Raw genomic sequence first — 15,051 nt, forward strand, 5'->3', positions numbered from 1 at the left:
GGTGTATGTGATAGCCTGGCTTAATAGGGATGATAGACTACTCATATCAATAATGAATTCCTTCTTCTCTGGAAGCCCATTCGGACAGAACTCCAAAGTTAAGCGTGCTTGGCTTGGAGTAATTTCAGGATGGGTGACCGACCGAAAAATTGCTCCCAGGTGGGCACGAGTGAGAACAAAGTGCGCAGAAAAGACTAGTATTGATGTGTGGGGCCAGCCTAAATCCCGCCAGGGGTAACGATCACCGACGGGTGTGTCCAAGGCCTTACAAAGGACCCATTAAGGCTCAATCCATTTTATAACGCTCCTTCTTTCTTCGTCTCCCACTTGCCCCCTCCTTCTGTTTTAGTAAAGGACGATAAAGCTTTGATCTTAACAATATATTATTAATGATGTCAAATCAATCAGTTGGAAAAAGAGAAAAATATAGGAGGCCATCCACATAGTATATCCAAGTCATATCTACCACCATGCCAACGGGCGATATATCAACACACAAAACAACACTTTTTAAGAATGAACCGCTGCTTGCACATGGATGTTGGCTAACAAAGGGACTTGCATGTCGCAAGAAGATGAGTCATTTGTCGCCTTGATTTTAAACTTTGTAATGGAATGTATCACAAATCCACATGAGCATATATCAGTCAACATTGGGCCTTGTAATGGAAACCAGAGCGAAGTACAACACATGTAAAGAACCATACGGTTATGTGCACAGGAATGTGGATCATTCCATTGCAACTAGAAGCTTAGTTATTATCACTTTAAAGATAAAAATATACGGGTCATGTGTTTTGGATGGGGGCTGCCATAGTTGACCAAACAATCTTGGTGAACATGAAAGGCACATTTGCTACGAAGCACAACCACCATGAAGGATGTAGTATACACACATGTCTTTGGGCATGCATGAGGAAACCATTATGCCACAGCTAATTAATTATACTTCATGCACCAATCAGTATATTTCTAGAAAATTTGTAAGTAAGATTATGCACATACCATGCATATTGTCAATTATGAAAAGATCTATGTCATCTTATTCGGTAGATGCACCCGTCACTCATTGAAGGGTATTTGATCGCCAAATCACGCGAGATTGCTCCACCCAACTAACCTGCTACCCACAATTGCCACCGTAGCTTATTTGTTCCTCTCACTATTTAATTCTTTACATGATGTTTTTTGCACGCCTTGGAGAGCGTCATGGTCGACCTATAGTAAACGCTAGCCATGCCCGTCTGTTCCTTTTCAACTGCTTTTCCTATGCTCTTCAATGGGAGGAGGCTGGAGAACACGTTCCCATAGCCTCACAGTGGCGCTCGAGTCAGTGCTCAACAGCAGGGCTCTGACGTCAGGTTTTGTGTTTGCCGAGCCCAACATCCTCTGCCAAACTCTAGTAAATATCTGAGTGAGTAGGTTATGGATCGCGGGTTTTTCCATGTATCAGAATTGAATTCAGTTGTGTCCGAGGCCGCTGAAGTCAGTGCCCGGAGATCGTGACATTTAGATCCGATGGCTGCGGAGGCGGCCGATCGGGTGAAATTTTAAGGCCAGATTGTTGGCCAAGAGCAACAAATTGATGAGGTTTTACCCAATTTGACGCCGACAGCAGAAAGGCATGTGTGCGAACGAGTGGAAGGATGATGCCGCCGGTGTACGCCTTGGTAGATAAATAAAAGCAACGCCGTTGAAAAACGATGTCGGAGCAAAGCGCGCGCCCACCACTCGATATAACGGGAAAAAACCCTTCCATTTTACGACGTCTCGGCTGCAGCAGCAACAAACCCAACCGGGCGCGCGCGCTCCAGCGGCCGGCCGGACCAGACCCGACCCGCGTCGCGCCACCCGCCAAATCCACCGTCGCTCCGGCAGGCAGGCAGCGGGTCAGGTCAGGTCAGGTGAGCAGGCCAGCCGCAGCCACCACCGTGCCCTCCCTCAGTCCCTCTCCCCTCCCATTCCCCTACCACCGCCCACTTCCCTGCCTCTGCCACCGCGCCGCGCCGTCCCAGATCCCTACCGCGGCCCTGCCCCGCCGCGGCATTGGCATTCGGCGCCCCGCTCCGTCCGCCCAGCCCAGCCCCGCGCGCGATGCCGGCGGGCTCCTCCTTGTTATTGTTGTTGTTGTTGTAGGAGGAGGAGGAGGAGGGGATCTCTCTCTCTCTGTTCGTGGTTGAGGAGGAGGGGGAGGAGGAGGCATGCCGGAGGCGGACACGCTGGCCGCGGTGACCGCGGCGGAGGTGGTGTCCCCGCGATCCGGCTACTTCCGGCAGCGGAGCATAAACGCCCCGGATCCGGACCGCAAGGCGTTCGACGTCGAGAACCCGCCGGGAGCCTCCGTGGGCGCCGCCGGAGCCGGGGCAGGAGGCCTGGGGCTCCGGCCCAGCGAGTCCGTCGCCAAGCTGGAGTCGCTGGAGCGGGCGGAGCGCGCCGCCCTGGCGCCCGCGGTCGTGCTCAAGACGGGGTTCTACATCCTCGTCTGGTACACCTTCAGCACCTGCCTCACCCTGTGAGTGCTCTGCTTGCCCCCTTCTTCTCTGTTCCTCCTCCTCCTCCCGCCTCTGGATCTCTAGCTCCTCCTGTGGGAAAATTCATTGGAGGTTTTGATCTGGTTGCCTCCTTTGTTCTTGTTGGGTAGATACAATAAGACGCTGCTGGGGGACAAGCTGGGCAAGTTCCCGGCGCCGCTGCTGATGAACACTGTGCACTTCGCGCTGCAGGCCGCGCTCTCCAAGATCATCCTGCTCTTCCAGGCCAAGGGGATCGACAGCGCCGTCGAGATGAGCTGGAAGGATTACTTCATGAGAGGTGCCCACCCTCCTGCTCCACGATTCATCTCTCGGTACACTGCAAATTCTGGTTGTTCATGCTTCTGGCCTTGCCTCTCTGCAGTCGTCCCAACCGCTCTGGGAACCGCGCTCGACATAAACCTGAGCAACGCGTCTCTGGTCTTCATCACGGTCACGTTCGCCACTATGGTCTGTCGTCTGCAAAAGTGATTTACTCCACTTACAGTTTCGATTGCATTGCATTCTGAATCGAGTTCAGCTAACTTGATTTCTGAATTCTGACACCTTTGCAGTGTAAATCGGCGTCGCCAATATTCCTTTTGCTATTCGCTTTTGCATTTCGGTGAGTGTTGTAAACTTGTAACTGGATAACTGCTGTACCATGGCTTTCTCGTGCTGCGGTTTTAGCTGGGATGCTCATTCTGGCTCCATTTATTATTGTTTGTTCAGTTTGACAGCTAGTTGTGGAGTTGATTTATCCATATTAGCAGAGCAGGGCATGCATTTTTACTAATTCACATCAACTAGCAACATAACTTTACTCTATGTTATTATTCCTACTTTTGAAGATGATAATTTGAAGAACCCAATGCTGCAACTGATCTGTTTTATCGGTGGGTTAAGCCAGTACAACGCTATTGCTAGTTTGTTCATGCACGACCAACTCTGTGTTGATCGAATCAGTCCTGGATCGAATGTAAAGCATTTAAAAAGCCAGTGTCTTTAGAGAGTAGACATATTACTAATTTGGACGGTGAATAATCATGCCCACACCACTTGATTCTATAACATCCATTTATTTTTCTTATGCAATTGCAACCCAGAGCCTAGAGGGCTAACATCTACAAACTGAGTTTGATTTTATATGGCTCTAAAAGGTGCCTTCTGGTTTACCAGGTTGGAGAGCCCCAGCATCAAGCTTCTAGGAATCATAGTTGTCATTTCCATTGGGGTTCTGTTGACAGGTATGTAGTCTCAGCTTGTTAAATGGATAGAGGTTTATTATGCTAGCTGCTGAGTAAATAGTTTCTTCAGTATCAGCCAGCTTACTACTAAGATTGCATTATTTGTATTTTTGTGGTTTTTGATCTCTGTAATTTTTCCAGTTTGGTTTATAGCCACATCATGTATGGTAGGGTTTCCATTATTTTCCAGTGGCCAAGTACACTACTTTCAAGTCTTTTGAAATTCACCTAACTGTGTAATATCCCAACAAATAAAAAACAACACACTACTCATAAACATAGTTGATAAGCCAGTACATGTTTCCAATACTAGCAATTGAATGGAGAACTGGGATGTTCTGGAAATTAGTCTCACCACTGGCGATCATTTTATTTTATCTTAACATTTGGTCAACCAAGTTATTCTGGGGTATTATACATATCAGAGCGCTTAGCACAGTTATTTTAGCGACTTGACTGTCTCGCCAGGTGGAAAGTATTGTTTCTTCTAGGCAGTTTCAATCCAGTACTGAGCTGAAGCTGCTGCAGAAAGGATCTGGGGTAGTATTTTTTCGAGCAACCATCTGTGGTTGTATATATTAATTCCAGTTTTGTAGTTGAATGCTTTTCTTGTCTAAGTCACCTCAATTGTTGTCCTCCAGTTTGTAGTCCTTTTTGAATGCTTCAAGAATGCATCTTGGACTTGCCTTTTGTGATTTAACAATATTATTTTCATCAGTTGCCAGGGAAACTGCGTTTGACTTCTGGGGCTTCATATTTGTGACGCTTGCTGCTGTTATGTCAGGATTCCGCTGGTCCATGACTCAGATTCTATTGCAAGTACGTGTAATGGCTAATGTTATTCAAATGCCTTGAGAATTATCACCAAACTCCCATCTTTCCTGTTTTCCCTTTTTCTTATACACTTCCTGTGGCTAACGGTTTGTTTTATTTATGTGCATGTGGATATTGATATTTCAAGAAAGATAGTTATGGTATGTTGCTTCACATGCGCACTTCCATGCCTCTTTTTTTTTTCCTTCAGTACTTCTAATGCCCAATAGTTTGAATGCATCTTTTATGCATATCATTAAGGCATTTGCTCTGGGTTTAGCTCATTTTCTCCAGCTAATATGCTTGGTTCTTGCAATTTTATTTTATCTCCTGAATGAGAAGATAGACTTGAAAAAGTTGGGGCCTTGAAGGTGTTGAATGAGAGCTCGATCCTCTCTTTTCTAGAGCCGTTGCACATTTCTGATCATGGAGATAATCAAATGGTCCAGCAGTTAAAGAACTTGATATAATTGAAACTTAAATTTGGTATAGAATCTGAAGTGTGGGCTTTATGATTTTGATCTTAAGTTCTGACGTATCAGGAACTGGGCTCCTATTTCATAGGTATTAGTTATAGTTTCTGCTTGATCCATCCCGTTTTCCCTAGTAGCTCTAGCTCCAGATTTTCATCTAGAGGCCAGAGCGTGGATAAATACGGGGCAAATATTATTTAGTAAACTTAGCAATCCTGATTTGGCTACTAGGAGTTCATGAGCTCAATAACCCATCTTCCTTTGGCAGGCCTGAAAGATCCAATCACCCTGATGAGTCATGTTACTCCGGTGATGGCCATAGCCACCATGGTACTATCTCTCCTGTTGGATCCTTGGAGTGATTTTCGAAAGAACACGTATTTCGATAACCCATGGCACGTCATGCGCAGTTTCTTACTTATGCTAATCGGAGGGAGCTTGGCTTTTTTCATGGTAACGATTGTTTATTTGATTACAAAACGAACTTGTCAGAAATATCATAGATGATTGACTGTCATGATATATTATATCAACTGCAGGTTTTAACGGAGTATATACTTGTTTCAGCAACAAGTGCTATAACTGTGACGATAGCTGGGGTAGTAAAGGAAGCTGTAACCATCTTGGTAATATTTGAAATCTATTCTTTCCTAAAAGAGCAATTGTTTTATATTTACTTGCCTGTCATCTGTGTCGGAATGTAAATCCGCAAACACCTACCAAAGTAGTATCTTTCTATATTAGCTGATATTTATCCGAACACTATTATTAACATGAATGCCACCTCGTTTAAAATAAAATCAGGATGAGGTAAGTGATTAGGCAATTGATAACTCATGAACAGGAAGAACTAAATTCTGAACCACAAAATGGAACTGATCTGTTGTTTGTTCAGAAGTTAAGATTAAGAAGTATCAAAGGAAGAAATTCCCGTCAGTAGCTAATTCATTTTTGGCATACACTAATAGAGGCGAGCTATCAGTAGTCATATGCAAAAGTCCAACAGCATTTCTTGTGTATGCTTCTCTGCTAGAGTGTTGGTTCTAGCATGAAGATGGATACTGCACTTGATATCATAGCCCAAAAGGGAATGTTGTTCTTAGATTCCATATGATCCAGAACCAAAATCTTGTAGTAATTGATGTCTCTTATGAAGGAAATTTTACCTCGTTGTTTCAGGTTGCAGTATTTTATTTCCATGATGAATTTACTTGGTTGAAAGGGGTTGGTCTTACCACTACTATGGTTGGTGTTAGTTTATTCAACTGGTACAAGTAAGTGACTCTTGATATTAAAGACTTTGTTACAAGCTTACATATTCTTCTTGGGAATGCAACTGAGCTGAGGCAAGCTGAACCATTGCCATTTGGTCAATGTTACAATACCTATTTATCTCAGAAGTAAATAAGTATTGTTAGATGTCTCTTATGATGTTTGTTTAGGATTAATCATGTTATCATTCAGAACAGCTTAGCTCGGAGACATGAATACTGAAATAATTCGGACTCAAAGTTCATTTGTTTTGACTTGTTGAATAGTATTGGTCCCACATTTTTGTTCTGCCTGCCTAGACCATCATCTTCTACAGTGCTGCCTAACAGTTTATTTAACGAATCATACTGTGCTCCACAAATTGTCAGTCTTTGACTCAACATAAATACTTGTGTGCACACATGCATGGATATAGATATTTACGAAAACATTTTCCATTGTTTAGCCCATGCCAATAGTTGAGGTTCAAGTTCACATTCATCTTCAAAATGATTACTTTCTTGATATTGCGGTGGATGGACCAAGGATATGTGGCTTACTACATTGTTCATCTTTTCTTGGTTTCATAATATTTATGGCTGATGACAGGTATGAGAAATTCAAGAAGGGTCAGATAAATGAGGATGGAGTCGATTCACCTTCATTTAGTGGGGATGCCAAATACATTATTCTAGATGACCTGGAAGATGAGGATGGGTTTCTGGATGAAGATACATAATTTTGGAATGTGGCAACATTTTAACTGCCACTTGGTAAGGTTCCCTTTGCATATCTTATAAAACAAGAACTACTTGCATTATTGAGCAGACTTAGGCACACAGATGCCATCCGTGTTTATAAGCCACTGAAGTGACTAGTCCATTTTGTCTCATCAGTGTCCAAGTAACAGTAATTACGTAAACATAATGACTATTCCATAGATTCTTTTTTGTACTAGTCATCAATGCATAAACTGTTCAACCTCCTACTTTTGCAAGTCTTGAAATGATGAAACTGAAAGGTGGAAGAGGGGAAGGGGGACTTTTTTTGGTATTTAAGACCCTGTTCGGAACCTCTCAAATCTCAAAACTCCGCTCCGCGCTGTAGAGGAAATGAGGAGCTCGGTTTGAGCCACTCCCTGAAATTGTGCTGGCGTTCCTTCCGCTCCGGGAGCCGCAGTTGTGGACCAAAGAGGATCCGAACAGGTCCTAAAATGCCCATATTATGATGTAGTCTGTGCTAGTAACTAAATGATGAGTGTCAACAGCAAGAAGAAGATGAATGCCAGAGCATGAAAAATTGACCCGCTTCTGTGTTGTATGACGAAGTTTTATGAAGAATTTTTTTGATCAAATACTCGGACTTGCAGAAGAATCTGACAGTCATTTCTGTGTCAAGAATTGCTGCAGCTAGGCTTTTAATGTGACTTCAGTATAATTCCTGACATATCGCAATAATGTTTGCTAAGATTATTCAGCTCTTGCTCTTGCACTTCGCATTTTTGTGCCGTTCCCGTAACAAATGCACTGACGACTTAATCAATCTGATTTTGGCAGGATTGTTGATGCCTTTAGACCATTGATGGCTGCCTGTTGAAATAATACTCATGGAGGTTTTCTACAGAGACATACAAACACACAAGCAATCTGTGTGAGCTTAATCCATCTCACATTGAGGTTGAATGCTTGATTGACTGAATGGCCACCTGGATTGCAGTATATCATACTATGCGCTAACTTCACTGGAACACTTTGAGAGGATCGGCAGGTGGTACAAATCGGCCTGCTTGTTCATAATGGAAGTTACTTAAAACCGACTGATATTAGCTTGTTTTTCCTTTCTCTTCGTGTGAGCGCGAACATGCACATATTCATTATAAAACCTCCACATTTTTGGTGCCTAGGCATAAATCATCCGCTGTGTAGATCAAACTGTAAGAGTGACCACACATACCCCACATGTGCTGCTCCCTTGAAAGCTTAGGGACAGCCTCTGATTATTTGTAATCTGTAAAACTGTGAGTGAAAAAAGGATTGTTCTTCTCTAATGTATCTTGCACCCCTGCAGTTTGTGCTTTAACACTAGTATTCCATAGCTCTTGTTGTCTTGTTGATGGAAGTTAAAGGGGAACTGTTCCAGTCATTCGGTTTCTACAGCAGAGACAGCCACTGTTAAAATTGTATGCTCGAAACCACAACAAAACTTGTAAACCTACCAGATCGCTTGACTATTCTTCAATGAAATTTTGATGGTGCGTTTACAGAGATGAGATGAGTTGTTGTAGTTAAGCACCTTCCTATACGGTACGCAATTAACAATTGAATCAGTTCGTTTGTAACAAATGAGGACAAGTATTCGTACATTATTGAAAGGAGGACTCTGATAAATGCTACACGTGTGACATGAACACATGGCAACTTCGAACGTTTTTTATGACAAGCTCAGTGATGTGAGGATGGCAACTTTAATTGTCAAGCATGACAACTTTCTTTTCAAATGACAAGTTTCAATTTTCTTTGGGTTGGTTTTTTCTTTTTGGATGGCAACTTTAGTTGTAAAAAACGTCAGAATCGGAGTGCTTCGTGTCACACGTGTGACACTTATCATTTGGGTTGAAAGAATTGGTCAGTATATATTCACGAACCAATGTGTTGACGTGGGGGCGACGACGGCGGGAGGGGTGGATTTTTTTTTCTTGCTCACCAACAATTCTTATACAATCAGTTTCAACTAAAGAAAACAATTCTCATACAATCAAGAGGTCGAGGTAACTAAATCATTGCTACAAGTCCACAAGTAAGTACCTAGACAATTAGGAGTACGACCATATGATGCTACAAACTAGTAATAATAAAATTTCCAGTGAAGCTAGCTCGTAGTATGACACACAATGAGAATCAAGCATCCCCTCCAGGTTTATGCGGGGCTAAAGACCCGCACGCTCAGGCCATCTCCACTCGACGGGAACAATCGGGTTTGTCTGAACTTGGAGTTTGTTGACTGCGAGTCCATCTATCATGTGACTGCGAACGAATCCCACCCTAGACTTGGCCTGTGATACAGCGAGGCTGAAACGAAACAACCACGGTGGAAATCTTATCTTCTCTCTCTTGCCAACGCTAGCCCATCCGGTCGTTTCTCCTCTTCTCATCCCGCAGCCGCCACTGGCTGATGCCTTCACTGTGTCTACCAACGTCGAGAGCCGACGCGCCTCTTCTTCTGTATGCCCACCTCGCTCGATCAATTTGCCGAACCCCACGGGGTCCATCTCCTGCCGTCCCTTCCCTCCATGAACGGACCTAGACTCAACACCCTCGGTGGGACGACTGATGGGGGCCTGGTTATGTCATGAATGTATCACAAAATGCATATGTATAATGTACTCCATGAATTTATTTTGTCAACACGTCTCTCTCCCTCTCTCTCTGAAAAACATTTTAGTGTTCACTGGTAAGCTAAAAATTCATTCATGTGAGGGGCCAGGGAAGCAACCGTTTTGTTTTGCTGCTGTTGTTCATCGGCAGAAAAACATTTCGATGTTCATTGATTTGGGTCTGGGAAATTTGTGTCTGCATTTGGAATTCATTTTGCAGTTCTGTGTTTGCAGACTGGCCCAAGGTGTGTGTTTGTTCGAAGAGTGAGTGGTTGGTGTTTGAGTTTATTTTTCTTTTCAAGGAAGAATGATGTACCTTTTGGCCTCTACTAGCAATGTGCCCATGCGTTGCAACAGATCCAAAGTAGAATAATATATTTTCACAAACATAAAGAAAAACACTGTAATTTTGGTAGTTATTCTTCACCCCTCTCTATTTTAGCATCAATGCTCTGTATTTTTACGTTTCATAAATTTTGTCTTATTTCATGCGTAAAAAGAGAAAGTAAAAAAAAATATAATCATCGTAAAAAATATTTTTATGTTACATAATGTTACGAACATTAAAACACAGTGTATAGTATACATAAAATGCAATTTTCGGTCTTATGACCTATATTTCTGTTTTCTTATGCCAAATTTTATGTAATGAAGCAATATAAGTGTAAGTATTTGTATACCAAGTGTAATTTATCGAACGATCGTAAGATTACTTCAGGTCAGGAATAATTTATTCTGCATCCTGGGTGATGAATAATATTTCTAAAAATGTATCCATATTAGGTTTCACTCAAAATATAGTCCTCGTGACTGTTTTGATGAGGTGAAGGAGGGATGTCGTTGATTTCAGGATACTAAGGGGTTTTCTGCAAATTGGAGTAGAGAAATGGGGTCATGTTGCAAAAAGGCACAATTTACCTCACAGTCGTTAGATGCAGATCTAATGGTCAGAAATGACGGATGACAGACACACCATCATCACCAACTGAGTTTTTTATAGGAATAGAGACATCCTAGGATACACACAACCATCATGTTATTAAATAAGGATGATGTAAGACAAAGCAACAGACCAAAATACATTATAAAACAAAGCATATGAGATGGCTGGGTGAGGTGTGGGTGAATTTTTCTTCTGGTTGTTCTTTTCTGAACATTATTTTCTTTCCAGGTGAGTTTGTTGGTGGTTGTGAGGCAAATTTGCTTGGTGTTTTCCTTTGTCTTCGACAGTGGATCAAGCTCAGAACAGATGAATGCCTGGTTGCCAAACACAACTGTAGCGGGCGTGGCAGAGCGTGCTTTACCATCTTGTTTAACTACAATTAATACTCCTCACGTTTGAAGACTGATCAACACATTTTTCTGGAGACGTGGATGTGTGATTGGCTAGCGAAGGATCCGGAGCGGCCGCTAGTGGCATGTGGCGTGGAGGATGGATACATATGCCCGCGAGTATATATAAGAGCATCTTCAACAGCTCCCCTATCTCTAATTAACCACCATTTATGAAAACTTGAGGCAAAAAGTCTCTCAAACAGTCCCATAAAGTGGCCATAACTTTAAAGAATCCCTTAGAATTGGCCCTTTTCTTCCCGTTGGTTTATGGAAGACCATCTTCCCATAAAGTTTTGGCGGGCTAGTAATCGTCTAAAACTTCACTGCCCGCCCCATCGGAACACGGCGGCGGCACCACGACCGCGACGCTGCCTGCACTGCCCCTCACCAGAAGCCATCCTGCACTCACGCCGCCGCCTAGCGCCACACCTACGGTGCTGCCCGCACCACGCCTCGCCGACGGCCGTCCCGTGCTCGTGCCGCCATGCAGCCTTGTGCCGCCCCTCGCCGACAGCAATTGCACCACCCACCTTCACGTGTGTCATGGGCTGGCAGGTCCTAGCCATTATCTATTTTTTGTTTTATTTAAAATAAAAAAAGGATTTAGGGGAAGAAGTTTATGGGAACTGACAAAAGTTGGTATGAGGCAAGTTGAAAGAACATGCGGTGCCCCCATGTTTGGTTTTGGTAATTAATGACAATCTCTATGGACTAATGGTTTCCTTGAATTATATTTGAAGGTTTTGTCCATAGGCTTTTCTTAGAGTACATGTGTTGGTTTCAAGGAGAGTTTGTGTCGACCAAGGTGCTATTCAAGGAATTATCCAAAGATTGGTCATTTGAGAGTTGAGCTTATTGCAAGCATGTCTTGAAGAAGAAGATTGTGTGATCATTCATGTTTACCTTCAAGACATCATCCAAACGAAGAGAGTTGGAAAGATTCAAGGTTGATCAAGACTAAGTCAAGAGTGAATCAAGTTGATCAACTCACAAAGAGTAGAAGATGTACCGAGAGGGATCAAGTGATCCCATGGTATGGTAAGCATTGTCCATTGCACTTTTGTGTACTAACCCATGGTCTATGTGAGAGTCTATGTGGGGTTAGGTACGTGTCCATGGGCTTGAGAGGATGATATCATACAACCCATGGGGAGGATGACATCAAGTGGTGATCGTCATCAAGATTGCCGTGTGCAATTTCAAGTGAAGAATCACGAAGAGATCAAGTGCTTGAAGCTTTCCATCCATTGTGGTGTCAATGGACTTGTGAAGATGTGCCAAAGAGTGGCTCACCCATAGTGGAGTATGGGGGAGCAATCATCTAGTCTTCATTGACCCAACGCAATCAAGAAAGGTGGTCCATCTTGAGGAGGACAAGATCGTCATCATCTAACTTAAGTGGATCATGTGCAAGGCAAAGGTTTTCCCTTGATAGGTTTTCTATTTTACCGGTCTCATGGTGGTAGTTGGGAGACCGGGTTATAGGATTGATGGCCGTACTATCAAGGGGGGCTCTCAAGTGAGTAGCTTGATCGTATCGTTCGTCGAGAGCTCAAACCATTGCATCCTTGCATCATGTTTCTTGGTTCTTGTTTGGTTCTCTTTGTGAGTCTTAGAGCTTATGGTCATCTTGATGACAAGCTTGAGTTCATCAAAAACGTAGTTCGCATGTGTCTTCTATGATGTTTTCGATGTTGTAGGTTTTACCGGTCTTATCCGAGGAAGGGTCCTCACCATTTTCTTATGGGCCTTTTCTAGTTTTCTTCTTATTGTTATTTCTTTCAACATTGTGTTAGCCCTTGTCGCTAGCTTTCCAACAAACTTGGTTTCATCGAAAACGGAGTTCGCATGCGTCTTCTATGATGTTTTCGGTGTTGTAGGTTTTACTGGTCTTATCCGAGGAAGGGTCCTCACCATTTTCTTATGGGCCTTTGTCTTAGCCCTTGTCGCTAGCTTTCCAACAAACTTGGTTTCATCGAATTCGGAGTCCGTTTGCAAAAGTTGTGGCAGTTTTGGTGTTCTGAAAAGGCTGCAACGGTACTACCGCGAATTGGAGCGGATGTAATTTTTACTACCGCTCCAGAGCAGTACTACCGCGGCTCCTACAGCGGTAGTACCGCTCCGGACCAAAAACTCGTCCCAAGTCTTGCGGTGGTAGGTCCGGATGTATTTTTTTAGTACCGCTCGCAAGCAGTAGTACCGCTACCATTTGCGGTAGTACCGTGAGGTCGAGCGGTAGTACCGTGAGGACGAGGGGTAGTACCGCTTCGGCGGTTCTTCTGGCCTTTTGCCTCCTCGCTGTTGTTTTTCAAAGGGGTACTTCCGCCCTAGCGGTAGTACCGCTCCTTGGAGCGGTAGTACCGCTCTGTGCGGGCTGTGAGCATAACTGTTGGATTTTCCCCACATATAAAAGGGGGTCTTCTTCCCTAATGAACCTAATACTTTTAGCTCGTGTTCTTCCCCCATTGTTGACCTTCTTCGAGCTTGCTAACTCTCAATCCCTCCAATGATTCTTGCTAGTTCTTGAGGGAAAAGAGAGAGGAGATCTAGATCCATGTTTCCACCAATCACTTTCTCCTCCTTGTGAGGGGAACCCCTTGGATCTAGATCTTGGAGTTCTTGGTGTTCTCCTTCTTGTTCTTCCTCTCATTTTCCTCCCTAGCATTAGTTGCTTCGGTGGGATTTGAGAGAGAAGGACTTGGGCACTCCGTGTGCCCTTGCCATTGCATTTGGTGCATCGGTTTGAGTTCTCCACGGTGATACGTGGAAGTGAAGTTTGAGAAGCTTATTACTCTTGGGTGTTTGGGCACCCTAGAGCTTGTTCCTCTTGGGTGCCTTGGCGCCCTAGACGGTTGGTGGTGTTCGGAGCTCAATCATTGTGGTGTAAAGCTCCGGGCAAGCGTCGGGGTCTCCAATTAGGTTGTGGAGATTGCCCCGAGCAATTTGACGGGTACCGGTGACCGTCCCCAAGGGTTGCCAAAGTGTACGGGTTCGGTGACCGCCCTCAAGGGTCCCTTAGTGGAATCACGGCATCTTGCATTGTGCGAGGGCGTGAGGAGATTACGGTGGCCCTAGTGGCTTCTTGGGGAGCATTGTGCCTCCACACCGCTCCAAACGGAGATTAGCATCCGCAAGGGTGTGAACTTCGGGATACATCGTCGTCTCCACGTGCCTCGGTTATCTCTTACCCGAGCTCTTTACTTATGCACTTTACTTTGTGATAGCCATATTGTTTCTTATCATATATCTTGCTATCACCTAGTAGTCTATCTTGCTTAGCATAAGTTGTTGGTGCACATAGGTGAGCCTAGTTGTTGTAGGTTTTGTGCTTGACAAATTAACCGCTAGGTTTATTCTGCATTTGTTCAAGTCTAAACCGTAATTATTTTAAATCGCCTATTCACCCCCCTCTAGGCGACATCCACGATCTTTCAATTGGTATCAGAGCCTCGTCTCTCTTTGTTAGGCTTAACCGCCTAGAGAGTAAAGATGTCGACTAGGGGATTAGGATTCTCTCACACTCTTAGTTTCGATGGCACAAATTTTGATGTCTCTCTTTGTTTCGCATGCTTAATCTCTTTAGGGTCATGGACCCAAATTTAGAGCGAATTGTAGATATGGGTTTTTCTCCTCCAAAGGATTCTCAAAGATTATTTTTAGAGGATGAGAAAAACTCTTATCTCAATGCTCAAGCTTCTAATGTGCTTTTCAATGCTTTGAGCAATGTAGTTATATTTCAACTCATGCCGTTCCGGGATGCTCATGAGTTGTGGACAAAGCTTCAAGGTAAATATGGCGTGTCCAAGTTTTGTGGGGATGACTGTTCTCCCTCCACATCCGGCCGTATAGTCTTCTCAACTTCTTCTACTTCACCTACATGTGGCTTGCCACAAGGTAATGATATGGTGAGTTGTGTTGGTCATTGCAATGATGATAGTATGTTTATTGTGGATGATCCTTCATCACTATCTTATTGCAATGCTCCTTCTTTGGGATTTAACACTTCGAGCACTCCAAATGTTTCACATTCTTGTGTTGATAGTCCTTGC

At 43.8% G+C, this 15,051-nt stretch overlaps 1 protein-coding gene across 1 annotated transcript; it reads left to right on the plus strand.

The window, feature by feature from the left end:
• The first annotated feature begins 1,753 nt into the window (after positions 1-1,753).
• LOC125520146 (putative sugar phosphate/phosphate translocator At1g06470) lies at positions 1,754-8,341 on the plus strand. The gene is made up of 12 exons (XM_048684979.2): positions 1,754-2,512; positions 2,642-2,811; positions 2,896-2,981; positions 3,086-3,135; positions 3,690-3,757; positions 4,476-4,576; positions 4,719-4,731; positions 5,312-5,496; positions 5,583-5,669; positions 6,223-6,317; positions 6,904-7,067; positions 7,851-8,341. Exons 1-11 carry the CDS (start codon positions 2,202-2,204, stop codon positions 7,031-7,033), a joined length of 1,296 nt encoding a protein of 431 aa, XP_048540936.1. The 5' UTR covers positions 1,754-2,201; the 3' UTR covers positions 7,034-7,067; positions 7,851-8,341.
• The last annotated feature ends 6,710 nt before the right edge of the window (positions 8,342-15,051 follow it).

This window comes from Triticum urartu, chromosome 7A (assembly GCF_056163025.1).
Source record: "Triticum urartu cultivar PI428250 chromosome 7A, HENAU_Tu73, whole genome shotgun sequence".
NCBI classification, from domain to species: domain Eukaryota; kingdom Viridiplantae; phylum Streptophyta; class Magnoliopsida; order Poales; family Poaceae; genus Triticum; species Triticum urartu.